Source organism: Dioscorea cayenensis, chromosome 3 (genome assembly GCF_009730915.1).
Source record: "Dioscorea cayenensis subsp. rotundata cultivar TDr96_F1 chromosome 3, TDr96_F1_v2_PseudoChromosome.rev07_lg8_w22 25.fasta, whole genome shotgun sequence".
NCBI classification, from domain to species: domain Eukaryota; kingdom Viridiplantae; phylum Streptophyta; class Magnoliopsida; order Dioscoreales; family Dioscoreaceae; genus Dioscorea; species Dioscorea cayenensis.
The window spans coordinates 18,758,169-18,785,518 of record NC_052473.1 but is presented as its reverse complement, the minus strand read 5'-3'; the positions used below and the strand labels follow the sequence as shown (position 1 = coordinate 18,785,518).

General features: G+C 38.0%; 4 protein-coding genes across 9 annotated transcripts; all 4 read left to right on the top strand.

Annotated features, from left to right (window-relative positions):
* Positions 1–183: 183 nt before the first annotated feature.
* Positions 184–3,508, top strand: LOC120283331 (18S rRNA (guanine-N(7))-methyltransferase RID2). Its single transcript, XM_039289986.1, has 9 exons — positions 184–379; positions 459–534; positions 1,094–1,177; positions 1,269–1,324; positions 2,128–2,184; positions 2,257–2,306; positions 2,387–2,539; positions 2,678–2,813; positions 3,133–3,508. Exons 1-9 carry the CDS (start codon positions 284–286, stop codon positions 3,295–3,297), a joined length of 873 nt encoding a protein of 290 aa, XP_039145920.1. The 5' UTR covers positions 184–283; the 3' UTR covers positions 3,298–3,508.
* A 318-nt stretch (positions 3,509–3,826) lies between these two features.
* On the top strand, positions 3,827–9,826 carry LOC120253985 (splicing factor 3B subunit 1). 3 transcript variants are annotated; one of them, XR_005534495.1, is made up of 4 exons: positions 3,827–3,930; positions 4,020–7,838; positions 9,163–9,224; positions 9,318–9,826. XR_005534495.1 is itself a non-coding variant. In XM_039262155.1 (3 exons), the coding sequence occupies exon 2, from the start codon at positions 4,030–4,032 to the stop codon at positions 7,831–7,833; it is 3,804 nt and encodes a 1,267-aa protein (XP_039118089.1). In that variant the 5' UTR covers positions 3,827–3,930; positions 4,020–4,029; the 3' UTR covers positions 7,834–7,838; positions 9,318–9,826. The 3 variants fall into 3 exon arrangements, 2 of the variants coding, with proteins under 2 accessions (XP_039118089.1, XP_039118085.1); XM_039262155.1 differs by lacking the exon at positions 9,163–9,224; XM_039262151.1 differs by having other exon boundaries at positions 9,163–9,826.
* A 1,374-nt stretch (positions 9,827–11,200) lies between these two features.
* On the top strand, positions 11,201–15,037 carry LOC120283792 (exocyst complex component EXO70I-like). Its single transcript, XM_039290536.1, has 3 exons — positions 11,201–12,030; positions 13,246–13,976; positions 14,099–15,037. Exons 1-3 carry the CDS (start codon positions 11,239–11,241, stop codon positions 14,706–14,708), a joined length of 2,133 nt encoding a protein of 710 aa, XP_039146470.1. The 5' UTR covers positions 11,201–11,238; the 3' UTR covers positions 14,709–15,037.
* Positions 15,038–16,137: 1,100 nt separating this feature from the next.
* LOC120253469 (probable protein kinase UbiB) lies at positions 16,138–23,563 on the top strand. Of its 4 annotated transcripts, XM_039261809.1 has the most exons (19): positions 16,138–16,384; positions 16,971–17,096; positions 17,189–17,416; positions 17,662–17,748; positions 17,893–17,982; positions 18,071–18,197; positions 18,276–18,376; positions 18,481–18,649; positions 18,750–18,871; positions 19,603–19,731; positions 19,827–19,925; positions 20,004–20,061; positions 20,143–20,218; positions 20,333–20,456; positions 20,836–20,993; positions 21,231–21,303; positions 21,401–21,595; positions 21,838–21,931; positions 22,424–23,560. In XM_039261809.1, the coding sequence occupies exons 2-19, from the start codon at positions 17,022–17,024 to the stop codon at positions 23,230–23,232; spliced, it is 2,814 nt and encodes a 937-aa protein (XP_039117743.1). In that variant the 5' UTR covers positions 16,138–16,384; positions 16,971–17,021; the 3' UTR covers positions 23,233–23,560. The 4 variants fall into 4 exon arrangements, with proteins under 4 accessions (XP_039117743.1, XP_039117749.1, XP_039117755.1 ...); XM_039261815.1 differs by having other exon boundaries at positions 16,241–16,384; positions 18,071–18,376; positions 22,424–23,563; XM_039261821.1 differs by lacking the exon at positions 16,138–16,384 and having other exon boundaries at positions 17,193–17,416; positions 22,424–23,559.
* Positions 23,564–27,350: the final 3,787 nt, after the last annotated feature.

Below are 27,350 nucleotides of genomic sequence, written 5' to 3'. Positions count from 1 at the left end.
CCTGCCAGATTTGACCAAATTGCTTAAATTAATAAATCAATAAAAAGAGCTCAAATATATCTTCAGGCCTACATAAAAATAATAATAATAATAATATAATATTTTGTAAAGGACCGCTGTGAAATTTAATTTCAGGGATTATTAAATTTATATAATTTTTTTTTTTGGAGGGCTTAACAAACACAAAGTTCTCTCCGAGTATTCTGCTCTAAAACCCTAGACGCCCCCTTCGCCCATCGCCAAAATCCTTGCCATCGCCGGTCGCTGAATCCGACGTTGCCGGATGCCGAGGCCTGAGCTGCAGGCGCCGCCGGAGATCTTCTACAATGATGTGGAGGCTCGCAAGTACACCACCTCCTCTCGTATTGTTGAAATCCAGGTTTATTTATTTATTTTTTTTCCCGATTTCCTTGTTCTTCACTTTTCGGTGGGTGATTCATCTTTTGAACTGATTATAGGCAAGGATTTCTGAAAGGGCGTTGGAGCTTCTCAATTTGCCCAACGATGGGGTGCCCCGTCTGCTTCTCGACATAGGTATGTAGCTTTTAAGTTCATGGTTCTGATTTTTTTTTTTTGTGTTTTTGTGTTTTTATTGTTTCTAGTTCGCGAATTACTTGAAAAGATGTAAATTTAGTTGTGATTGATTGTGGTGTTTTTGAAATTTTGAATTTGGGTTTGTATGTATATTCAGCCATGCATGAATGAATTAGGCAGTGCGGTTCTCTTTTTCCCTTTGTTTGTGTATTTTTTGGTGATATAAGCAAGTAAATCATGTCTCATTGTTTAATCAGTCTTTACATATAAGAGTTAGGCAATAACAGGTGCACTTGTCTATCTACATCTAGAACCATGCAAAGTCTCCACAATCTGCAGGTGTTCTTATTGGTAAATGGTAATACAACATGGGCTATGTATATTCACTATCAAATTAAATATCTTGCGATAGAACTAACTCATCATATGGTTTCTTTAAGTAATCTTATTGGATGAAAGTTGCCTGAATATATTTATATATAGTGGTAAATTTATTTATGTATGTATGCGCTCACTTGCTTTCTTAGACTCTCATTAGGGTGGTTTTGTTCTGAAACAGGATGTGGATCAGGGCTTAGTGGTGAGACCATGTCAGAACATGGGCATCATTGGATTGGCTATGACATTTCACCTTCCATGCTTAGTGAGTGACTGGCTTCACCTTGTTGTCAATGACTTCTAATGTTCTGTTTTTCTTTTGATTGATTGTTTGTGGCAATCTTTAATATTTTCAGATGTTGCCCTGGATCGGGAGGTGGACGGTGATCTTCTTCTTGCTGATATCGGTCAGGTAGAGCCCTGTACAAGTAGATTGCTTTAAAGAATTTGCCCTCTCTCTGTTCACTTTTCAAACTGTGGGTTATATATGGGTCATACATGCAACCATGGCTGCATAATCTTCTTGTTTTTTTTTTCTTTTTGTGTTTCTTTTATCTTTCTATTGTGGACGTGCACAGGGGATACTATGATATTAAGAAACAGCATGTTCATTCTAATCAGGCTATGTTTGCATAGCAATAAGAAAGTAGCTTTGATGATGTATACACAATTGCATGGTTCTTTGAAGTTGTTTTTTTAACTAATAACTATTTATGATTTTAATTATGTTTATCGTATTGGGATTTTTGATGATGCAAAGTGGTAATCATATATACAGACCCCTTCTCCTGCATATGATGTCATTAATGGCAATGGTTTTTAACATATCTTGATTTGTAATTATAGATGTACTAAAGATGGTAGTTTCATGAAAAAGAAAAATGCTAGTCATTTGTGGAAACCATCGATGAAGTGAAAGATAAATTGTAGCATACAACTCGAGAAGGGGAATTGTAAAATTTCACTGACTCCTTGAAATGCTCTTGATGGCATATAATAAAAAATTATTTTGTTGATGTAAAAAGGAAATTATTTTGCTTTTGCTTTTCAATCATTCCTATATGATTTGCTCTGAATAAGTCAGAATCAGTGTTTATTGTTGGTGTTGCACTTGTAGCCTATTGCTTTGCTATGGATAACCTATCAGGTAGATATGTTGATGTTTTCAAATGTTCTTGCCATCATTTATTTCTGATCATTGGCTGAAATTTGTAGGGATTAGGCTTGCGCCCTGGAGTCATTGATGGTGCTATTAGCATCTCGGCGGTTCAGGTCAACACTATTCTTTGGATTTTTATGTGAACTTCACCTAGTTTTGTTCTCATTTTGGTTATGGTTTTTCAGTGGTTGTGTTACGCTGACAAATCTTCTCATGAACCAAGAATGCGGCTAAAGTATGTGTTTTATGTTTTTACCATTTTGTTCCTCGTCTATTAATGTATCATTCTTCATTTGTTTTGTTATCTTCTCCCAGGGCTTTCTTTGGATCATTATATAGATGTTTGGCTAGAGGAGCGAGAGCAGTTTTGCAGTTATATGCTGAAAACATGGACCAGAGCGCAATGATTTTAACTTCTGCTATGCGAGCTGGATTTGGAGGGGGTGTGGTTGTCGACTATCCACATAGGTAGGGCATGCTCTTGCACATCTGGTGTCATGTTGAATTGTCAGAGGCTTTCTCAAATGAAGTTTCAAGCATGCACAGTATGCTGTAAAATGCAATGTGTGAGAAGTTACTAATCAAAGTGTCATGTTCACTATGTAGCTCAAAAGCAAAGAAGGCTTATATTGTTCTCACATGTGGACCACCTTCTACACAATCATGGCTTCCAAAGGGCAAAGGTGAAGATGACGAGATGTGCACTGACAGTGATGAGGATAGTGATGACGAGGATCAAACGGTGAGATTAGTTAAAATCTTTCCCATCACATGTACCTTTCTTCTAGTTGTATAGATTGTTTATTTGACCGATAGCCTTGTTGTTTCTCATTGCAATCACCCAAGAACACTGCATGACAAACATATCGGTGAATGATGTTTTGATATTATGAATGATAGATACTTCATGCATGTAGTTTCAGAGATCATAGATTAACCAATGATTTTAAACCAAGATATTAACTTGTTTTGGTTTTTTTATTCTTTCTGGTTTTTTCTTTGGCTGAAAGTTCTTCAATTCTTGATAAGAATGAGTAAGAATCTGCTGGTGTTGGTTGCAGGTTGGCATGTATGATCGGAGCCGACCTCGGAAGAAGATGAAGGTGAATAAGAAAGGGAAAGGGAGAGAATGGGTACTGAAGAAAAAAGATCAGATGAGAAAGAAAGGAAATGTAGTACCTCCCGACACTAAATACACTGCTCGGAAACGAAAGACTCGTTTTTAATTAGATGGTTTCTTGATCATAGTCTTTTGATTGAAGCTGAATTTTGTCTCCATTGTTTTGTAACCTTTGTTCTGTTTTTATTTTCCATTCAATTATGTTTATGTTGAAGCCTGTTTTTGAGTACAAGAATACTGCTTTCTGTATGAGTTTCTTATGAAGGCAATTGTTCTGTTTGAGTGACAACTTTTTGCAAAGGAGTCCATTTGTTTTATTTAAACTGTAACTATTTGCAAGGGTTTAAGTTTTTAGATTTTTGATATAGAATTTTGTAAATTTTTTTTTAGTTTAAAATTTTAGTTATGGTTTTATAATTTTTTTTAAAATTTTTAAAATTTAAGAATTTTTATTGTTTAAATTTTAAAAAAATTGTGGATTTCCAATATGAAAAAAAAAAATGAAATAATGAAAATGGAATGTCTAATGAACGGTTATGATTAAATCTCAAAACAGAATCAAAGCTATCGAACGGTCGAGGTTATAAGTTATCCACTGAGTCGGTGACCACAGATTCATATAAAACCGTAAACGCATGATCTTCATCAATTCACGGCTTCAACTTCGATTTCGGCCCCAAATCGCGAGAGATCGAGAGAGAGAGAGAGAGAGAGAGAGAGAGAAACCCTAACCAGCGAGGTATCTCTACGTCCTCCATCACAAACCCTAATAATTTCTCTATCTGAATTCCTTGATTTCGATCTTGATCTGATCCTTGTTTGTTCTAGGGTTTTGGCAATGGATTCCACGGACGTTGAGATTAAGAAGACGCAGGAGGAGCGGCGGAAGTTGGAGGAGCAGCGTGCATCACTGACTTCCCTCACCTTCGATGCCGATCTCTATGGAGGAGAGGGCGTTGATCGCTTCCAGGGCTACGAGCTTTCCATCCCTGTCACTGAGGAGGAGGAGGAAGCCGACGGCGACCACTCTGGCCGCGACCTCGCCCGCCGCATGGCCTCCTTTACTGGCCCCAGTGCCCTCTCTGAGGTCCCCCGCGCTTCCGAAGAGGATTCCGGCTTCAGGAAACCCCAGCGTATCATCGATCGTGAGGATGAGTATCGGAGGAAGAGGCTTCAACAGATGATTTCTCCAGATCGAAATGATCCCTTTGCTTCTGGAGAAGCCACCCCTGATCCGTCGGTCCGGACCTACGCCGATGTTATGCGGGAGCAGGCGCTCAAACGCCAGAAGGACGAGATTTTGCGGGAAATTGCGAAGAAGAAGGAGGAGGAGAAGAACAAGGTCGCAGCCGAGGTGGCAGCGGCTCCTCAGAAGAGGAGGAACAGATGGGATCAGTCTCAGGAACCAGAACCCGAAGCCAAGAAACCAAAGAGTAGTTCTGATTGGGATGCCCCTGATTCCACCCCGGGAATTGGTCGCTGGGATGCAACGCCAACTCCTGGAAGGGTTGCTGCTGATGCGACTCCGTCCGTTGCTCGCCGGAACCGTTGGGATGAGACACCAACGCCTGGACGACTTGCTGATGCTGATGCTACCCCGGCTGGCGGGGTTACTCCCGGTGCTACTCCTGCAGGCATGGCATGGGATGCGACCCCTAAGTTGGGTGCTATTGCCACACCTACACCAAAGCGGCAGAGGTCGAGGTGGGATGAGACTCCAGCTGCTGTTGGCGCTGCCACTCCACTTCCTGGAGCTGCAACACCTGCAGCTGCTTTCACCCCTGGTGTCACTCCAATTGGCGGTGTCGACCTTGCCACCCCAACCCCTAGTGCCATCAAGTTCTCGGGTGCCATCACTCCTGAGCAGTACAACCTTCTTCGATGGGAACGGGATATTGAGGAAAGGAACAGACCACTTACTGATGAAGAGCTTGATGCGATGTTCCCTCAGGAAGGCTACAAGGTTTTGGATCCACCTGCATCTTATGTCCCCATTAGAACCCCTGCAAGGAAGCTGTTGGCTACTCCCACACCGCTGGGAACTCCTCTTTATGCTATTCCTGAAGAGAATAGGGGTCAGCAGTTTGATGTCCCAAAGGAGGCTCCCGGAGGCCTGCCATTCATGAAACCGGAGGATTACCAGTACTTTGGAGCTCTCTTGAATGAAGAGGAGGAAGAGCAGCTCAACCCTGAGGAGCAGAAGGAACGCAAGATCATGAAGCTGCTTCTTAAAGTCAAGAATGGCACGCCACCACAGAGGAAAACAGCACTACGGCAGCTCACTGACAAGGCCAGAGAGTTCGGGGCTGGCCCACTATTCAACAAGATCCTTCCTTTGCTTATGCAGCCGACTCTGGAGGACCAAGAGCGCCACCTCCTGGTCAAAGTCATTGATAGGGTTTTGTATAAACTTGATGAACTAGTTCGTCCTTATGTCCATAAGATTCTCGTGGTCATTGAACCCCTTTTGATTGATGAGGACTACTATGCTCGTGTGGAAGGGCGGGAGATCATCTCCAATCTTAGTAAGGCTGCTGGTTTGGCTACGATGATTGCTGCAATGAGGCCGGATATTGACAACATTGATGAATATGTGAGGAATACTACTGCAAGGGCTTTCAGTGTGGTGGCTTCAGCTTTGGGGATTCCTGCCCTCTTACCATTCTTGAAGGCTGTTTGTCAGAGCAAGAAGTCATGGCAGGCTAGGCACACTGGTATTAAGATTGTTCAGCAGATTGCCATTCTCATGGGATGTGCGGTACTGCCGCATTTGAAATCATTGGTTGAGATTATTGAACATGGACTCAGTGATGAAAATCAGAAGGTGAGGACGATTACTGCATTGTCACTTGCGGCACTTGCTGAGGCAGCTGCACCTTATGGCATAGAAAGCTTTGATTCTGTGTTGAAGCCTCTGTGGAAGGGTATCCGATCTCATCGTGGCAAAGTTTTGGCTGCATTCCTGAAGGCCATTGGTTTTATTATTCCTCTCATGGATGCTGTTTATGCTAGTTACTACACAAAAGAAGTGATGTTCATTCTGATCCGTGAGTTCCAATCTCCAGATGAAGAAATGAAGAAAATTGTGCTGAAGGTGGTCAAGCAGTGTGTGAGTACTGAAGGTGTGGAGTCTGATTATATTAGAAATGACATTCTACCTGAGTTCTTCAGAAATTTCTGGGTTAGGAGAATGGCGCTGGACAGGAGGAACTATAGACAGCTTGTGGATACTACTGTTGAGATAGCAAATAAGGTAGGCGTTGCAGATATTGTTGGAAGAATTGTTGAGGATCTTAAAGATGAGAGTGAGCCATATAGGCGGATGGTGATGGAAACCATCGAGAAAGTGGTTGCTAACCTGGGAGCTTCAGATATTGATGCACGGTTAGAGGAGCTTCTTATTGATGGGATTCTTTATGCCTTCCAAGAGCAGACCAGTGATGATGCTAATGTTATGCTTAATGGATTTGGTGCTGTGGTGAATTCCCTTGGCCAGAGGGTGAAACCTTACCTGCCTCAGATCTGTGGTACCATAAAATGGCGCCTGAATAACAAGAGCGCAAAAGTTAGGCAGCAGGCAGCGGATCTTATATCAAGGATTGCAGTTGTGATGAAGCAGTGCCAAGAAGAACAGCTAATGGGTCACTTGGGTGTTGTCTTGTATGAGTACTTGGGAGAAGAGTATCCTGAAGTCTTGGGGTCTATCTTGGGTGCATTGAAGGCTATTGTCAATGTAATTGGTATGACAAAGATGACTCCCCCTATCAAAGACCTACTTCCTCGCCTAACACCCATCCTAAAGAACAGGCATGAAAAGGTTCAGGAGAATTGTATCGATCTTGTTGGAAGGATCGCTGATCGTGGTGCTGAGTTTGTCCCTGCTAGAGAGTGGATGAGGATTTGCTTTGAGCTTCTTGAGATGTTGAAGGCTCATAAGAAGGGTATCCGGAGAGCAACTGTGAATACTTTTGGGTATATTGCAAAAGCTATTGGGCCACAAGATGTCCTGGCGACATTGTTAAATAATCTCAAGGTACAGGAGAGACAGAACCGTGTCTGCACCACTGTCGCCATTGCCATTGTTGCAGAAACTTGCTCTCCTTTCACAGTTCTGCCTGCTCTTATGAATGAATACCGTGTTCCCGAGCTGAATGTACAGAATGGTGTCTTGAAGTCCCTATCTTTTCTCTTTGAGTATATAGGAGAAATGGGGAAGGACTATATATATGCTGTCACACCTTTGCTAGAGGATGCTTTGATGGATAGGGATTTGGTTCACCGGCAGACTGCTGCTTCTGCGGTCAAGCACATGGCTTTGGGGGTTGCTGGCTTGGGCTGCGAAGATGCTTTGGTCCATTTGCTCAACTATGTATGGCCAAACATCTTTGAGACATCGCCTCATGTTATAAATGCTGTTATGGAAGCAATTGAAGGGATGAGGGTGGCATTGGGTGCAGCTGTTGTCCTGAATTATTGCCTTCAGGGTCTGTTCCACCCTGCTAGGAAGGTTAGAGAGGTGTATTGGAAGATCTACAACTCATTGTACATTGGAGCACAAGATGCGCTTGTTGCTGCATATCCTATTTTGGAGGATGAGTCAGAAAATGTTTTCAGCCGTCCTGAGTTGATGATGTTCGTGTGATGCAGGTACAAGAAGCTTGCTGATTCTATTAATATGAATGAAATTTAATTTTTGCCTTAACTTTTTTTTTTATAAATTTTATAGCTTCCTGTTTTTCCTTTCATATATTTATGCTTGGCATCATACTTCTTTTGGTTGGTTTTCTCAATTGTATTGTATTCTATTCTCAGGGTATCCTTTCGGCATTCCCTGTTTGTTAAAATTTCCTACACAAATTTGTGTTGGTTTGTTTCTACCACAAGTAGAAGTTGTTTCGGAACATTTTACCTAGTTTGTGTAGAGTTAGAATTCTTTGTCTTCTATTGTGAATTCACCATGCATCTTTATATCATAAGCTTCAACTCCTTCATTGTCCTGAAAATGCCTCACAGGGTAGAATAAATTTTTTTCTATGTGCATCTTTCTTTTTTCCCTGTGTGGCTATTATAGTAATGCATTAGTTTTTGTTTATTGTTAGTTCTATTTGATTGAGGTTTGTTTCAGGTAGTTGCTATCTTTGTTTAGTAATTATCTGGATATGGTGCTCTTCAGGCAGATATAATGTCAGTTGCTGTTAGTGTAGCTTAGTCCATGTCTGATACCATTTGGGTTTGTACTACAAGCAAACAATTCGTAAGTACTAAATGAGGCATGCCCATTGAATGATTTGATTGGATTACTTATTCTGCTGTTTTCAAAACTTAGAATACGCAAAGATCTATAACACTGGTACCAATTGGACCAGTTTTTAATCGAACATGTAACTAGGGCGGATGGTTACATACAGTCCATTATTTTTTGGCATTTTTGCAAAACTCAGCCATAACCTGTCCAGTTGTACACCTTTGCCTAGAAGTGTTGCAAAGCTGATGAGGAAATTTTTTATTAATATTATTTGATTATATCACAATAAATTATCCTAGTATTTGTAAGCTTGGTGGCATGACAATACAATAATATTAGCTGAGGGGCTTGCTTACATTCTTCCCTTTCCCTAGAAGTGTTACAAAGCTAATGAGGAAATATTCTGTTAATATTATTTGATAATAATCACAATAAATCATCATATTATTTGTAAGCTAAGTGGCATGACAATACAATAATTTTAACTGAGTGGGCCTGTTTGTTTTCTTCTCTTGCATTGTATTTTTTGTATGCGTGCTAGTTGCTTTCAGATTATATTGAAAAATTATAGAAACCTATTGCTCCTCGATCACAATAGGTTTAAATTTTTTTTGTTATTCCCTACAAATGAGATTAGATCTTTACTTTGTGGTTGTTGCAGAGTGCATACTGCATAGTGTGTTATCGTGTAAAATTTCCATATGATTGTGTTGTTTATACTTGCAGGATTTTTGATGCTGACCTCTGTGGCACAGAACTCATTTTGCTGGACTTGTTTCATGCTGAGGGCTTTCTGTTTTTTAATATTTATTTATTTCTGGCAAAATGACAATTAATTTGTATGTTACTGATCGAGGCATCATATTTCATTTGCTCGGCAGGTTCTTAAAAGGAGTAGACAAACTAATGGCGGGTTTATCATCTTTATGGGCAAATGATCTTGTGGCAGCACCATCATCGTGTCATATGTCACAGTAGGGCTATTGGTTTTGTTCCATACCATATAAAAGTTGTCTACTCTACATACTCTGTTTAATGTGTTGTTATTAAGACTGACTTTGCTTCCTTTCAAGTCTATCTGGTTCTAGGATAAAAGTCATCTGCAACAATGAAAAACCTTTATATGGATAGCTGAGTTTGTTGGAGTATTCATTGTGATAATTTAGTAGTTTCTATAGTTCATTTATTTATCAAGATTCTGATTTCCTGTCTCATTTGCAGGTCACATGCAGAGGTATAGACCCTTTTTGGTATGATCTCATTTTATCAAATTTATCATCATCATCATCATTATTTTTTTGTGCTTCTGTTTATTGATGAAACACTCTGACTTGGGTATTAGCACTTTTGGTGTGCCGACTTTATTTATTCCAAGACTATTTTTTTTCTCCCGTGTGGTTCTAGTGGTTCTAATTTTCTTTCAGATGCAGGATTTATTCATTTTTTCGTCTTTGATTGGTTAGGGCAATTAGTGTGTTTGAAATGTGGCACAATTTGCGATCTTAAACAAACCATTACCTGTGGTCATTAATGGTTCTGACCTTATTTGTTCTTTTTTTCAGCATGCCATAAAAGAGTGTGTTTTTATTTGATCAAACCAACATATTATTTTGAGCTGTAATTTAAAATAGTGTGTTGCAGACCTAGCACTCACTCATTTATGTATGTGAAACCAGTTTCGCTTGTTTATATACATGTATGTAACAGTTGACTTAGTGCAGACCTAGCACTCACTTGAACTTCTTAATGCACCTTCTTAATCTCTATAAACAAATTCAATCTTTCGACCAAATGTATGTATATGTGTATACATATTAAATTATTATTAATAGTGTGTAACAAACTAGCATCTGTGTTTCATGTGCCCCCTCTTCAGTCCCTCCTTTATAATAACAAGTGTGTGTATATATATATATATATCATTGTGGAGTTATTTCCCTTGTTTTATATGTTAGTTCTCCGCCTTGGTCTTGTCTAATATATCGCCACATGGGGAGCTCGGTCACCACCCAATCTCTCTGCATTGATTTCATCGATGCCTGGCTGTGTTACTACCTCCTCTCTTAACTTTTTCTTTGCTTACATTTGTCCATCTCCTCTTCTCCATTTTATTCACTCGACGTCAGTGCTTCATGCTTCCTCTTTTATCTTTATGATTAAGACTCTACTCTATTTTTACTTCATGGTTATCCTTATTTTAAAGTTTTTTATTTGTATATATTCATTTACTTTTTATTTTGATTTTATATATTCTTATTAATATTTAATAAGACTCATTATGATCAAATTATTATTTTCTATGATTGCAAAAAAGCGTACCCCTTTCGCGCATATATATATATATATATATGAAAAATGAAAATTTAGAATTTCGAGTAGAACATGAATCTTAAAATAAAATTAAGATTTAAAAGAAAACAAAGTAAAAGAATGATAGGAGATTACAGTTGGTAATGAAATGCGCATATGAAATAAAAACAATCAGTAAAAAATATTTCCGATAAAATCCAATTAAATTAATATCAACAAGCTAGTAAAAAATAATGCAAAGTCATATGCCCCTTTTTTTAAAAAAAAAAATTTAAATACTTAAAGTCCTTCTTATGATTTGGGTGCTGTACAGCAAGTGGGTATTAAATCACAATCCACTTCATGCCGTTTCTCATCTCTCTCAAGAAACGCGAAGGAAACGCGTTTCCTTTTCAGCCCGCGAAACTATAAAACATCTACTTCACTCTCCCTCCCTCCATCGCTTCCCCCGAAAATAAACTACTCCACTTGACCCGGATCCGATAACCGCCGATGGAGCTCCGACCCGATAAAAAGGAATCCGAATCCGAAACCGAGTCATTCTCTATATCGAAGCTTCGCGTAGCCAGAGAAGCCATCGTTTCCCTCCTCTCTGCCGCCGTGACCGACGAGCGCGCACTCACAGCCCTCGATCTCCGCCTCTCCGTCCCTCTCTCCGCCGTCTCCGCCGCATCCACCACCGTCACCGGCCCTCTCTCCTCTCAACTCCTCTCCTCCCGTGCCCTTTGCCACCGCATCGATCGTTCCCTAACTCCCTCTCTCTCCCTCCTCCGATCCCTCTCCCTCTCCCACCGCCTCCATGAAACCCTACTATCCCACTCCCCTGACGCCCCTCTCTCCCCCGATCGCCTCATCAAGTTCATCGACCGCGTGGATCGTCTCCAATCGGCGATCGCCGACGTCGCAGCTGGGGTTGAGCCCGCGATCGGACGGCTCCAGGAGACCGTCGAGTTCCTAAGCCGCACGAAGGCGACAGATCAGCTCCGGATCCGGCGTCTCGGCGAGACATTGAACGCGATCAGGGCGCTCTATGAGGCGGAGGTGGACGCGATGCAGTACGAGGGGATGCTGGATGACGCACTGGTGAAGTTACAAGACGAGTTCGAACGCATTCTAGCCAAGATCCGTCATCGCGGCGTCGGAGACGAGGTCGACGATGGTGATCTCGGAGAAGACACGAAGCCGATCTTAGGCTCCGATGTCGAGGTCGATGCTCTCCGCCGCATCGTCCAAACCCTCGCCGCCAACGATTGCCTCGATATCTCCATTGATATCTACGTCAAGGTATTTATTTATTTTTAATAATTATATGATATTTATATTAATATATACGAAGGGATTAATTATTAATATGATTTTATTAATTGAAAATAAAACTAATTTTGTTTGAGATATATGGATTGATGTGGCCAAATGGTACTATTAAGACTTGGTATTATTATTGCAATTATTTGTCTTATATGAGCACTAAGTAATGTGTTAGAGCTAATGTTTAGGGGGCCATTTGTGGACCAATTCCATTTATTAATCTTTTATTGCTAAACAACTACAAACTACAAGCATTTAGGTTCATTCATAAAATTAAATTATATGACACTAAACTATGTTAAACTTGTGATCTTTCTATTTAATATTTTGTTTTCATCGATATTTAAAAAAACTTGTCCCTGAGATAATTAAACAGGTGGAGATCCGCATGTCTGATAAAAAAAAAAAAGATAATTAAATATTAAAATACAAAGTAGGCAATGAAAGTCCTCTAACTATTATCATGTTTTATATTTAATTTTTTTTTAATAGAAATAGATTAATAAACTTAAAAGAATACAAAAGCGAAGGGAAAGGAGGAAGACTGCATTTCTAAAAAGTTTTTCAAATATGAACTTTGTTTTTATTTTTTTATTTTGCATATATGGCTATAATGATTAGGCTATAATAGTAAATGTACTTACTGCCATCTAAACCATGAAAATGATAATTTGTTTTAGATGTATTTATGCACTTCTACAAAGCACATTTGATTTTTTTGTTTTTTTGGTTTTTATATATTATCATCATGCTTAACTCAAACCATAAGAATATGCACCCAAAAAAATTGAGATTTTTGGAGCCATCCACACAAATATTATATTACATACACTTTCCGACTTTTAAATTCCAACTAATTTTCAATGGGTGTATATATATGCACATATCACACACACACATATATTTACTTCTAAATTATTTTTTTATTCCAGTCCTAGTCACCACTTGCGATACAAACAGAACAGTAGTTAGTTGACATATATATATATATATATTGAATATATTATAACTAATTATGATAGTTTAATCTCACATAGAATTATACAATACGTCTGATTATTCAGTTCATCTCCAAACACAGACACACTTACAACACCAATCTCAAAACTTATTTGAGTTTATATATATATATATATATAATCTCAAACCAATATTGATTAATAAGACAAGTATATATATATCTTGTCACAGGTACGTTACCGTTGTGCAGCAAAGGCATTGATGAGGCTGAACCCGGAGTATCTAAAGACATTCTCGCCGGAGGAGATTGACGGCATGGAATGGGAAACCTTAGAATCCGCCATCACCCTCTGGATCCAGCACTTCAACCTCGCTCTCAACTCTGTCTTTGTTGCCGAGAAACAGCTCTGCTCCCGCGTCCTCTCATCTCTCATGGACTCCCAGCTCTGGCCCGAGTGCTTCGCCAAGATCGCTGACAAGATCATGGCGGTCTTCTTCCGCTTCGGCGAGGGCGTTGCACGATCCTCTCGCGAGCCCCAGAAGCTCTTCAAACTCCTTGATATGTTCGATGCTCTAGATCGCATCCGCCACCACTTTATGACTGTTTTTGATGGTGATTCCGGCGCCGACATCTGCGTCCGATTCCGTGAGCTTCTCAAGCTTGTTGTTCATGCTTCGTCCAAGGTTTTCTGGGAGTTTGGCCTCCAAATCGAAGGTCTTCAAGATGGAGTTCCCCCGCCACCTGATGGATCAGTGCCTAAGATTGTTAGATATGCTGTTAACTACTTGAAATTTCTCTCCAGTGAGAGCTATAGCGCTGCCATGGGCCGTGTGCTGCGCACCGAGCAAGTTTGGAAAGCCGGCGTGTTATCTAGGCCGGATCCCGAAGATAGTGTTCTTAGAGACGCAGTGTCCAACATCTTAGATGCACTCCAACGTAATGTTGAAGCCAAGCGAGCCAGGTAGTGCATATATATCCATCCTCCTTTGTTTGTGTTTGTGTTTGTGTTTGTGTTATATATATATATATATATATACTGAAAGGTGTGATGCTTGTTTTCTTCATGAATGTGGGGTGTTACAGATATAAAGACAAAGTGCTACCACACATATTTGCTATGAATTCCTACTGGTACATCTACATGAGAACAAAGGGCTCCGAGTTAGGGAAGCTGGTGGGGGAGGAGAGCATCAAGAGGAAGTACAAGACAGCTGCCGAGGAAGCTGCCTATTCTTACCAAGCCCAAGCATGGGGGAGGGTAGTAGACTTATTGGACTCTGATGAGGATGCTTTAACCAAGTCAAATGAATTACAAGGGAAGGAAGCAGCTGGAGTTCTTGCTAGAGTCAAGATTGAATCTTTTATGAAAAGTTTTGAAGAGAATCTAAGAAAACACAAGACTAGTTACTGCATTCCTGATCCTGACTTGAAGGAACAAATCAAAGGAGCAGTGGCCAAGCTAGTGGTGCCTTCTTATGCTTCATTCTTGCAGGCTAATGCTTCTGTGCTTCAAGGGAGGTCTCTTGTGCCTCCTGACACTCTTAAAGGGCTCTTGAGGAAACTCTTTGATGGAATGATTGGTGGTAATATGAGTGGAGAACTTGTGAGAAGACCAACCCCTTCTGAAGGTGAAGTGTCAAGGAGGAGAAGATTTAAAGATCTTGCAGGGAGTGATAATGGCCGTTTAGCTTGAAAGCTAGCTTCTCTTAATTGGTTCTCATATATGGTCATGTACATATACATGAGCTCTCTCAGGTTAGGCATGCAGTTAATTATATTACATATATATTGTTTTCTAGATGTGATGAAAATGCATGCAATGCTTTCGCTCATATGTATTTATATATATACTTGAATAAAGAAAATATAGAGGAGGAATGGTGATATATAATGCTTTGTAATTGTTGTATTATTAATACTGTATTTTTTGAAGGTTATTGTTGCATGTATTTTGAACTAGATATCTGGTTTTCAAAGTTGATGAGGTGTGTATGTTCATCATGTACTCAATGCTTGCTGTTTGCAATGAAACTACATATATAAAAGTTAATGGAGGATGTGTATATATATATATATATATATATATATATATATATATATCTATATATGTTGAACTATATATATACTTGAATAAATTATTCAATGCTTGTTGCTTGCGCAATGGAACCATTACCATTTCATCCGAAGGGATTTGTAGCATTATGGTAAAACTATAGTAATATATATATATAGCACTAGTAACAGTAAATGCAGTAACACTAGCCATAGAAGAGGCCATTTTTTATTTTTTTTATTTTTTTAACTCAAAAGATTATTTGTTCACTGTTGATTGATGCCATCCAATCACTGACCTTCTTCATCAGATTGATGTGGCATTCACATGGCCAATATATATATATATATATATGTCATGTTGGCGTATATAATATATTGAGATCTTAGTTTTATTCAATAATGACAAATAATAATAATGCTTCTTTCATTGGATACGACCACAAAAAGCTACAACTTCACAATGGAAGCAATTGGTAACAAGAACATGCAACGCATTTGTCCCGGAAAGTTCAATGACTGGATCTATGTATATCTTTTTATATTGAAATTTAAAAGTGATTATTATTATTATTATTATTATTATATTAAAATCCCCTCTGTAATATTTAAATTGCTTATATATAGGGTTAAATAAATAAATACATATTAAAATATTTTTAAAATATAAAAAAATACACTTCAAATTATAATAAGCTCAACTGTGAATCAAATTATAATTTTTATCCTATAAACAATATTGATAACTGTATTTTTTATGTGAGAATATACTTATAATAAAATAAATGGTCTTATCTAATTAAATTCATACAAAATCAATTCATGCCACAATATGAGGGTATAAACTATAAACGCAATTAATTATATATATTTGGTCAAAAATATCAATATATACTATAAAATCAATATATATATATATATATATAAAATAAAAAACACCGTTAAATAAATAAATAAATAAATACGTAAAATAATATCTATATATATGAGGGTGTAAAGTGTAAACGCGATATATGCGCGAAAATTTATTGGTCTCTGGTCTACACCGTCGAGGTGAGAAAAAGCGCGCGGACGGTAGTTGAGCGAGAGAGCGAGATTGAAGAGATCTAACCGTTGGATCTATAACGGACGGCCATGATCTTCTGATCGGCCAACAATATTGTTCAACGGTCAGATTCCACGCGCGGCTCAAACAAAGTCTTCCCAAAAAGCTCCAGAATCCACCCATTCGCACTTCTTCGCTCCATCTTGGCCCGGTTTATCGAAGCTCTCTCCAGAGAATCCGAAGCTCCTGTCCGTGTTTTTGAGGCCTTATTGGTATGCTAGATCTTGCGTTTTCCTCGTTTTCACTCTTATGTCAGATCTTAAAGTGATCTTGGGTGTTTTTTTGCGTTTGATTTTGTTTGTTTGTTTTTAAATGTTTTTTTTTTGTTTGTTTGTTGATTTTTATTAATGAAATTGATGGAATTCGATTGTTAATTCGTTTTGAAGATGATTTTCTAGTGTTGCATTTATCAAAGATGTTATCTTTTTGTTGGATTGCTATGCTTTTAATGCTTTAGTGAGCCTTTGCTGAAGGTTGTAGCAAGGAATCTGATGCACTTCTTGGCGAGAAGGTTGCTTTTTTATGTTTTTTATTTGTATTTTCTGCATTGATGCTTCTTTGCTAGACATTATATATATGTCAATAGAATGTTCAATTATTACTACTTCAAGTTTGGATTTTTTGGGGAGTATTAACAAATGTTGCTGTTCTGGTTTTATATGGAAAGTCATCGTTTTGATTTCTATGATCTGTTGAATCAAAAAACTATTCTCATGTTCTGTTTTATTTAGATGATATCAGAATTGGTATTGGATCACCTTGTCATATTATAACTTGTTCTTGAACTCTATAATGCAGATAAAGTATTGCTTACTGTTGTGTTTGACTGTCTGTGTTTCTTTGCTTCTAATGGGATGGGGGAACATTTACAAGAGGCGCCTGAAAGTGTTCACTGTAGCTTTAGTTATATACCTCGACTATAAGGTCTGTTGCCAGATTTAATTCTAGTCTTGTTTCTTCATTTTTCTTTTTGTATGTGATTGAGGATTAAATGTTTAGTATCTTCTTGCTTTAAGACAGTAGAGAGGAGAGTGAAATGGGTTAAGAGGGCCAAAAAAAGTGCTATATGGGAGAAAACTCACGAGCGGAATGCTAAGAGGGTTCTCAATCTGATAATAGAATTGAAAGGCTTGTGGGTGAAACTTGGTCAGTATTTATCTACTAGAGCAGATGTGCTGCCAGAGGCCTATATATCTCTGCTCAGGCAGTTGCAGGACTCTCTACCTCCTCGTCCTTTGGAAGAGGTGAGAACTATATAATTTTTGTTTTTCAAAGATGGTATGCCAGAAGCAAAGCAGTGATGTTGTACTTTCTGCCTCCTTGTATGCATATAATCCCTTGCTCTACGTTGTAACAAGCCTTGGGGATAGTAAAGGTGCATGACTTTTCACGCCCTGAGAAAATATTGGGATCCATGTCATGATGACAAATTCAGTTGAAAATGAGTTCATTTTCAGGTTTACCAAGTAGGTTCTGTTGTTTTTGACAGGTCTGTCGAACTATACAAAGAGAGTTGGGGAAACCCATGGATGATCTTTTCTCTAACTTTGTAAACCAGCCTATTGCAACAGCATCTGTAAGTTTGCTTGCTTTAACTATTGATTTTGGTCTTCACAATATCAGAATTTTGATTTCACTTATTCTATGTAGGATTCAATGTGAATGCAAGGCCAGTGTTGTAGGCTTGCTATAGGTTTAATTTATGTTCGTGATTTTGCAGATAGCTCAAGTTCATCGTGCGACATTAAAAGATAGGCGAGAAGTGGTTGTCAAAGTCCAACATGATGACATCAAAGAAATCATTCTAGAGGTTCTCTTGTTGTGTTTCATAATTAATAGAGGATTTGTTTCATTTGATAGATGCTGGCAGTCTTTACATAACTCTTGTTGTCCCACAGGACTTAAAGAATGCAAAAGCAATAGTTGACTGGATTGCGTGGGCTGAACCACAGTATGATTTCAACCCAATGATAGATGAATGGTGCAGGGAAGCACCCAAAGAGCTTGATTTTAACCAAGAAGCTGGTATGTGCGTTCCCCTGGCTAATTTTAAGAAAGATTTCTCATTTTTGCATGATATATTATTATTTTCAAATATTGTAGAAAATACCAGGACTGTTGCCAAAAACCTATGCTGTAATGGCGTGGATGATAACACTGATCATGGTAATCGTGTGAATGTACTGATCCCAGAAGTTATCCTGGTGGGTTCTGCAATTCTCCTGAACGACTCCATTATTATGCACAATGATCTTAGTCACTGCTTCAATTCAACTCTTATTTTCTTTGTTTTAACTTATCATGCCAGTCATCTGAGAAGGTCTTAATACTAGAATATATGGATGGCATCCGCTTAAATGATAGTGAGTCTTTAGAAGCATATGGAGTTGACAAACAGAAGATTGTTGAAGAAATAACTCGTGCGTATGCTCACCAGATATATCTTGATGGCTTTTTCAATGGTGATCCTCATCCAGGTAATGCTAGGAATTAGCTAGAATTTTGGATTTGTTTGCAGATTTCCAGCACCACTAATTCATGCTGCTGGGAGTAATTCTTTATGATCTTGCATTATAGGTAATTTTCTTGTGAGCAAGGAGCCTCCACATCGTCCAATTTTGCTTGATTTTGGGCTTACAAAATCCATATCAAGCACAATGAAGCGAGCCCTAGCAAAAATGTTTCTGGCATGTGCTGAGGTCAGTGGTATTTCTTGCCTTTATAGGTAGAATTTCGGATTTCATTGATAGATGCCCAAGAATAAGATGCAAGGGTTGAACCTTAAAATTAGGTTTTAATCCAATTCTAATAACAAATGTTTAATAGTGAGTTACTAGTATGTGATATATATTAATTACATTTTGGATAGTAGTGGACAACCAAATATGCTAATTTTTATGCTGATGTTTTTCTGATGACATTTGTTTTTAGATTTAATATCAACTACTTTACTGTATGCTTCCACTTTATATGTTGGTTAAAATCGAAATGGTACTAATTGTTTGAAAAGGGAAACTATTTCCTGCATGAGAGGAAAAATATGATAGGAGCACTATCTGAGCATTTAGCAAAATGGGCGTTGGATTCCTTCAGTATTTGCTGTGTTCAATTCTACAGAAATTTTACAAACATAATTACTAACTTGTAAATATCATCAACAGATCGCCACAACATGGAAGGAATTTATAGACTAACCTCATAGAAATTGAAATCTAGCTAGTCTTATGTAATTTTATAGGTCCTCTTGCATTTGCAATCTATTCTGTAGGTGTGACATCACAAGGAAATCCATATTAGAAAATGTGTCAGTGATGAGGTGTGGCTAATGGCTGTAAATAATTTATCTTTGTAGTCTTTTACCTTGTTTCTTCCATAGCTACCCGCATTCCTTTTAGTATCAACTCATTAACAGATGTGCAAATAATATCAGGGAAACCATGTGGCACTATTGTCATCTTTTGCGGAGATGGGGCTTAAGTTGAGGCTGGACATGCCAGAACAGGTAATGGATGTTGCAACCGTATTATTCCGCAATTCCACCCCACCCCAAGAAGCGCAAGTAAGTTCTATTACGTTCTTAGTTTCTCCATCCCATCTCACCTCTGTCTATCCCTCTGTTGGAATATTCCTCTTACCTTTTTTTCTTTTCTTAAGGAAACCATGAAAAATTTGGCCGAGCAAAGAGAGAAGAATTTGAAGATCCTCCAAGAAAAGATGAATCTTGACAAAAAGCAGATTAAAAACTTCAATCCTGTAAGTCCAATTTATATCCCTCTGTTGTTGCTACTGTGATTTTGTAGATATTAAGAAAATAGATTTGCTTTTTTCCAGGTTGATGCTTTCCCCGGTGATGCGGTTATATTCATGAGAGTTCTCAATCTTCTTCGAGGTTTGTATTGTATAAGCTATCTTCCACATATGCTTGTAATGTGTGATGTTGACTTCAATGCAAACTTGTTTAATATCTCAGGGCTCTCATCCACTCTGAACACTCGGATAGTCTACTTGGATATAATGAAGCCTTTTGCTGAGTCAACTCTTAGAGAGTGAGTCTGGTTTGCCTGCATCTGACCATGGCTTTCATGTGGAAGAGCTTACTTACTTTGAGTTTTTCCTAATTTCAATCTGTTTGAATTTTTACATAATTTCATGGACACCAGAAGCATGGGATCTGGACCAGAAATGAGTAAACAATGGATTTTCAATACACCAGTACATTCTGATGTGGAGGTCAAGCTGAGGCAGCACCTAATTGAGCTTGGAGATAAAATACTTGGAATACAGGTGAGTATCCATAAATGCTTGGAATACAGTCTATGAGTAGCTTGATGCCCACTAGGTGTGCCAGTGTCTAATTGAGGAAGTAATCTTGCATATGTGGGGTTAAAACTGTGACATGCAACCCTTGCCAACTCTGCAAGCCATCAGGATACTTATGATTGAATCATAGTTATCACAAGACAGGTTCTCTGGTAACTTTTAATATCATGGGTTGTTATTTAGTTCGGATCACTCTGGGAAGTACTTGCAAGCTCTGTTTGCATAGATTGAAAATGAAATCATTTGAAGGATATATCTTATTATTGATCGAGAAACCAAATATGTTGTTTGCCATTTGCTACCTGTAAACAGACTGTCTAAGGATTACTTCGGTCATCTCCAGGTTTGCGCCTATAAAGATGGAAAAGTCGTTATAGATACAGCTGCCGGTGTGCTTGGGAAATATGATCCTCGACCCGTTCAACCTGACTCCTTGTTCCCGGTTTTCTCTGTGACAAAGGGGATCACTGCAGGAATGGTGCATTGGCTTGTTGACAAGGGGTATGATAGTGTTTGCATTGTTATTTATTTCCGTGAAATCTTGCAAGTCATATATTTTGCAGTTCTGCATCAAATTTTTTCCTTATTTGTAATACCATTGTAGTAGCAGCAAACAACCAGAATAGTAGTTGAAGCAGCAATGTAATAATAATAGTATAATTGATCTGTATAGTAGTAGCATTAAGACTTTGTCACTTATTTGTCACACTAAATATCGATCCTTCTGAATAATGGTAGGAAACTTAAGCTTGAGGAGAACATTGCCAATATTTGGCCAGATTTTGGAACGAATAAAAAGGAACTAATAAAGGTAAGATAATTTCATGCTGCTCATTAGAATAACTATTACCTTTGAATAGCAAAGCAGATATTGATTTACTATTCCATTTTCTTTCTTCATTTTTCAGGTTCACCATGTTCTTAATCATACATCTGGTTTGCACAATGCAATGGCTGATCTTCAGATGGCCAACGCATTGCTAATGTGTGATTGGGATGAATCTTTGCGCCACATTGCTAATTCAGTCCCACAGACAGAACCTGGTTCTCAACAACTATATCATTATTTATCTTTTGGTTGGCTTTGCGGTGGCATCATAGAGGTATGCCTTCTTTTTTCGTCTACTAGAATTTACTTGTAGCTTTATATTTTGTTCTCAAGGTTAGGTTGTTCTGGCCACCAAAAAGCGATAATCAAGCTATTGTCACTTTGCATACTGGTCATTATATTATTGAACTCTGAAATGCTCCTTATCTTTTTTGTTAGATGCTTTTTAAAGTCTGTATGACTTTTACTTTGTTGTTTAGCTCTATTTCTTTTTACTAATTTATTTGGTCAAAACAGCATGCATCTGGGAAGAAATTTCAACAAGTGTTAGAAGAAGCCATCATTCACCCACTGAACATTGAAGGCGAGCTATATATCGGCATTCCTCCAGGTATGTTTTGATCCATTCTTTCCATCTGTTTGAAATCCTGAATGTATAATTTGCCCTCATAGAAGAATAAATTTTCATTCATATAATTAAGGAAAATTCTTAATGGCATTGGGTTGAACCTTGTTTTGACGTTAACAACAAAATAACAATAAATTAGTGCATACTTTCATGGAAAATCAACAAAAATTAGAGCATGCAACTGTCTGTCATATCACTTACGTTGTCAAATGCTTGTTTTCACTTAGAAGTAAATCCATTTAGCTGATCACAAGCTTGGTAAGGTATTTATATCTTGGTTATTAGCAGCTGCACTTTCATTCTCACTGTTTTTTTTTCTTAGATATGTTAGAAAAACTTTTTCCATCTTTGTTCTTCAAGTTTCATGTACTAGTTGCAATTTTATCTGTTAACCACATAGTTCTTTTTTTTCCTCTGAAGTGATAAAAAGAGCAAATAGCACTTAATACTTAAGTTTCTTGGCTGTGCTCACAGGGGTGGAATCCCGGCTTGCGACACTAACCCTTGACACAGGAGAGCTGGAAAAACTAGCAGAAATTAGCTCAAACCCTGAACTTCCAGTTAACCTGAGGCAGGGCAACCTCGCAGACATGGCAGCCGGCCTCCCTATTATTTTCAACACACTCAACGTTCGCCGAGCTATTATCCCCGCCGCTAATGGACACTGCTCAGCTCGTGCACTAGCGCGTTACTACGCTGCCCTTGCCATTGGAGGTGTGATTCCCCCTTTACATTCTTTACATTCTGAGCCGCCCCTAGGGACCCATGTCCACATACCGAAGTTGCCTTCGCTGAAGATCAAGAATAAAAGACATGGCAAGAAAATGACATCTAATGGCAATAACAATACTGATCATAGCTCGAGAATTACGACTAACAAGAAGGGATACAGCCTCATTGACGATAATGCCAATGAGATTGCCATCACTAAAACAAGCAAGATGTTTACTAACCCAAAGATCCATGACTCATTCATGGGTCTTGGAGATTATGAGAACTTGGTGCTTCCTGGTGGTAAATTTGGTCTTGGATTCCGGAGATTTCAATCAGCAACTGGCAAGTTAACAAGTTTCGGGCATTCAGGGGTGGGCGGATCGACCGGTTTCTGCAACATAGAGCATGATTTCGCCATTGCTGTTACTGTAAACAAGATGTCTCTGGGTGGTGTTACTAGGAGTATAATTCAGTTGGTTTGCTCAGAGTTGAATGTGCCTTTGCCTGATGAATTCTCCAGCTTTGGAGAAAAGGGGCCTGATATGCAGTTGAATCTCAATGTCAGTTAGTTCTTGTGGTTTCTTTCAAAACCGGTATAGTTATATATATATATATATATATAGCTGAGTGATACATACAAGATGAAAAGGCTCACCAATTTTTTCGTCTCCGAATTCTTCGGGTATATATCTGTAGAACTTAGAATTCACTGAAACTATTATTTATATTGTGTTGTTTACTATAACTTACATTGACTGAAAGTGAAGCTCTAGTGAAATGAAATACACATGAACTATAATTTACAAGATTAGTGATGTTGTTAATTTATTAAATTTAAAGGGCGTGTGTATGTATGTATATATGTGTGTGTAAAATAATGGATGTGTTGTATACTAAGGAAAACCTAGCTAAATGAAGGAAATAACATTGAGAAGAATTTTATATTAAATATGATTTGAAGTTTAAAAGTGTAAATAAATAATTTTAAACTTCCAAAGGGGATTATAATACTAAGAGAAATCAAGATATATGGAATCATACCGTTGGCAATGGATTGGACAGTCAGGATACAAGGAAAAATACAAAGGAAAACTAATGTTAATGCGTGCATTAGAAATTGTGTTATGTTTTTTATCTACGAGACTATGACTATAAGAAAGATGTGTTTTTATTTTGGTAACTTGATGATAGATTATTATCCACTGTAACTTGTAAATGTTTTGTTTAGGTATTTTATCAGTTTTTTTTTCATTAGATATGCTTATCTAACATCTATTGTGTGCAACGGATTTATGTTTCATATATATATAAGGTCTCCTAGGATTTCCTGGGGGAAGGTGTGAAACATTGAATAGTGTCTATAATAATAATAATGCAGAAAGAAATGCTAATTATTTTTCAGAGATCATATCTAGAAGAGATCAATATTTGTGAATGTTGCCAATGACCTTTGGGTCTATTGGTACACGGATCACCGATAGAGCTCTCACCGAGTGATGAGAGTTCGATTCTCGGCTGAGGGCACAAATCTGGGAGTTGTGAATAGTGGTTGTGTATGGGTGGTTCCAGCCCCCACGTGAGCACGGCCCCATCCTCATTTATTCCACCGAGGCTTATGCACGTCTCTGGGTCTTTAGTGGGTTCGCCCCGCTCCTCTTTCCCAATATTTGTGAATGTTTTATTAAAAATTGTGTAGAAAAGATTTCACCATGGAACCATTCCTAAATTGTTTTCATTACTTAGTGAACCATAAAATGTTTTTTTACCATAATTTTACATTGATATCACAATTACCTTGAATCTTATGGTGATATATTTCAATGCAAAATTTATTGTCCTGTGCCATTATTTATATTTTAGTTCTTTTTTTTTTAATTGTTTAACATGTGGTTTTAACAAAACTCCTTGCTAATGGAACAATGACTTTCATAGCAATATATATGTAACAACGTTTGTGATCATCTCCTCACACATTAAGGAACTATTCTATTCTATATTAATTAAATTTGACTACTTAGTAGCCATTATTAAGCATATTATTTTAGAATAAACTAGTGCAACTAATCTGATTATAAAGGTACTTTGCTTGAGCAGAGATATAGGGGCCTCTTAACTAGCACCGCTTAACTAGCTTAACTAGCCAGCTGCACCGCTTAACTAGCTTTCATGCCTCGAACTTATTACCCATCTCTTGATCAACAAATCACAACTATCTATAACAAGCACAATCCAAGTCTTCTCAATTGCCTCGAACTTAAACCCCTGTCTTTGATGGATGAAATCCGGACCACACGATCACTAGCCTAACCCCGATGCCGGGGTTGTTCTTCCTGCCTTAAACTATGTGTTCTCTTGATCTTCCAATTCTGACCATCCATCACCTTCCCTCTGATTCCTCAACCAACTTAACGGACTTTCAAGCACAGGAAATGACACAGCTACCCTCTACTTCTAAACCATTTACACCAGGACAATTGAACTGCACTTTCACTACCGCAATCTTTTCTGAAATTCGTTCATTCTTCAATCAATTCTAACATATAGCACTCTTTTTGGCCCTCTTTGCCCATTTCACTCTCCTCTCTACTGTCTAAAAGCAGGAAGATAGACAGTCAAACACAACAGTAAGCAATACTTTATCTGCATTATAGAGTTAAAGAAACAAGTTATAATATGACAAGGTGATCCAATACCAATTCTGATGTCATCTAAATAGAACAGAACATGAGAATAGCTTCTTGATTCAATAGCTCATAGAAATCAGAACAATGACTTCCCATATAAACCCAAAACAACAACATTTGTCAATATTCCCCAAAAATCCAAAATTGAAACATTCTGTTCACACATACACAATGTCTAGCAAAGAGTGGGCTTTGCAAAATTGTGATGAGGATAAGGATTTATAGGCTATTGAGTTTCTGCGATTTCTACTTCCTATTTGGTATGACTACGACGTGTATGAATTTTCTAAATTAATACTCGTTGACTTTTACAATATATGATGTGTTAATTCCTTCACATGCTATACCTCATTGGATTCCATTTGAAACTTAAGCAAGTCTGGAGAATCTATTGAAGGTTAGTTAAACAATAAAATCAATAGGAAAAATAGATCTCCACCAATTGAGTTTGCACAACAATTAAGGTAGTTAAGAGTCATCGATTTTCTGTTGCTGTATACACCTGCAACCTCCTCGAAAATCAACTATGTTTTTCATTGAAATTTGCTGTTGATGTACACATGATGATCATTTTTGTTGTATTCTTTATTTTTTCACATTATTATCTTGTTCAGTAAAATCAAAGGAATTCTCCTTATATGTGTTTTACATGTTTAGGATCTATAGTTTGATTGGGCTAGGTAATACTTGTTGGAGGATATTGAACAGTGTATCTACAGATAACCCACAATCAACAGTGGTGTCTACTGCTGATATATTGGGAAGATCAACTGATCAACATGGCATATATTGAGAATATACAAAGCTAATGGCCCCTCTAGGATGTTAACTAAAATCGACATTGAAAAAGCATATGATACTATTAGTTGGAACGCAATTCTTGCCACTCTTGCTAAGATGAATTTTCCTAATATCTGGATCACGTGGATAAAAACCTGTCTTCATTCCTCTTCTTTTTCATTTCTGATTAATGGCTCTCCTTCTTCCTGGATATCTTCCTCCCGTGGTGTTAGACAAGGTGACCCTATCTCTTCCTACCTCTTCATTTTGGTCTCTCAAAATCTCTCTTCGATGCTCAATCTTGCCCTTAATACTAATATGGTTCATGGTTTTGATTCTAGGCTTTCGCATAATTTTAATCATCTTATGTATACTGATGACTTGTTCATCATTTCTCATGCTTCTCGCATTGCTGCTAGAAATATCAATTTATGCTTAAGCATTTACGCTCATCTCACTAGTCAGAAAGCTAATTTTTCCAAATCTGCCATCTATTTCCCTTCTTGGATCAATTCCAGGGTTTCTAGAAGCATTTGCTCCATTCTTGGTTTTAATCACTTATCTTTTCCTTTTAATTATTTGGGAGTGCTGATCTCTCCTAAACGTCTTGGTATTTCCTTTTTTAGACCTATGGTTGATAAAATTTCTCGCATTTGTGCTAGATGGAAACATTTAAAGCTCTCTTTAGCGGCTAAGTCCATTCTCATCAATTCCAATATCCTTGCGATTCCCATCTATTACCTTTCTATTTATCCTGCTCCTGCTTTCTATCCTCCGTGATATTACCAAGATTGTTAGGAATTTTTTTGGTTTAAGGGTGGCAATGGAAAGGGTGTTCTCATTGCTTTCTTGGAATCAGTATTATGGAACCCAAAACCGAGGGGGGCCTTGCTCTCAAGAATCTTCTGATTGCTAAGCATTCTCTCAAAGCTAAATTCATCTTTAAATATCTTAATGCTGCGGATTCTATTTGGGTAGAGATTTTATCTTTAAAATATGGTCACTGAATTTTTTTGAAGGATCTTGTTCCCTCTAAATGCTCATGGTTCTTTCGAGGTATGTGTTGGTCTCAAGGCCCTTTATCAAATCTCACTGCTGGATTAAATCTTTCAACCCCTCCAACACTTCTATTCTGTATGATCCTTGGTGTACTGATATCCCCATTGCTTTTAAACCAACTTTTATTAACATGGATCTTGATTGGTATAATCTTAACTGGGATG

What these genes read in the sequence shown, in the direction of transcription:
- LOC120253469 (XM_039261815.1), top strand. Translation starts at nt 17,022, where the DNA reads ATGGGATGGGGGAACATTTACAAGAGGCGCCTGAAAGTGTTCACTGTA. An exon ending in TGATCCCAGAAGTTATCCTG is followed by an intron (nt 18,377 to 18,480) that starts GTGGGTTCTGCA and finishes TTATCATGCCAG; the next exon opens with TCATCTGAGAAGGTCTTAAT. An exon ending in CCCCACCCCAAGAAGCGCAA is followed by an intron (nt 19,732 to 19,826) that starts GTAAGTTCTATT and finishes TCTTTTCTTAAG; the next exon opens with GAAACCATGAAAAATTTGGC.
- LOC120283331 (XM_039289986.1), top strand. Translation starts at nt 284, where the DNA reads ATGCCGAGGCCTGAGCTGCAGGCGCCGCCGGAGATCTTCTACAATGAT. An exon ending in CATTTCACCTTCCATGCTTA is followed by an intron (nt 1,178 to 1,268) that starts GTGAGTGACTGG and finishes TAATATTTTCAG; the next exon opens with ATGTTGCCCTGGATCGGGAG. An exon ending in GTTGTCGACTATCCACATAG is followed by an intron (nt 2,540 to 2,677) that starts GTAGGGCATGCT and finishes TTCACTATGTAG; the next exon opens with CTCAAAAGCAAAGAAGGCTT.
- LOC120283792 (XM_039290536.1), top strand. Translation starts at nt 11,239, where the DNA reads ATGGAGCTCCGACCCGATAAAAAGGAATCCGAATCCGAAACCGAGTCA. An exon ending in CCATTGATATCTACGTCAAG is followed by an intron (nt 12,031 to 13,245) that starts GTATTTATTTAT and finishes ATCTTGTCACAG; the next exon opens with GTACGTTACCGTTGTGCAGC. An exon ending in GTTGAAGCCAAGCGAGCCAG is followed by an intron (nt 13,977 to 14,098) that starts GTAGTGCATATA and finishes GGGGTGTTACAG; the next exon opens with ATATAAAGACAAAGTGCTAC.
- LOC120253985 (XM_039262155.1), top strand. Translation starts at nt 4,030, where the DNA reads ATGGATTCCACGGACGTTGAGATTAAGAAGACGCAGGAGGAGCGGCGG.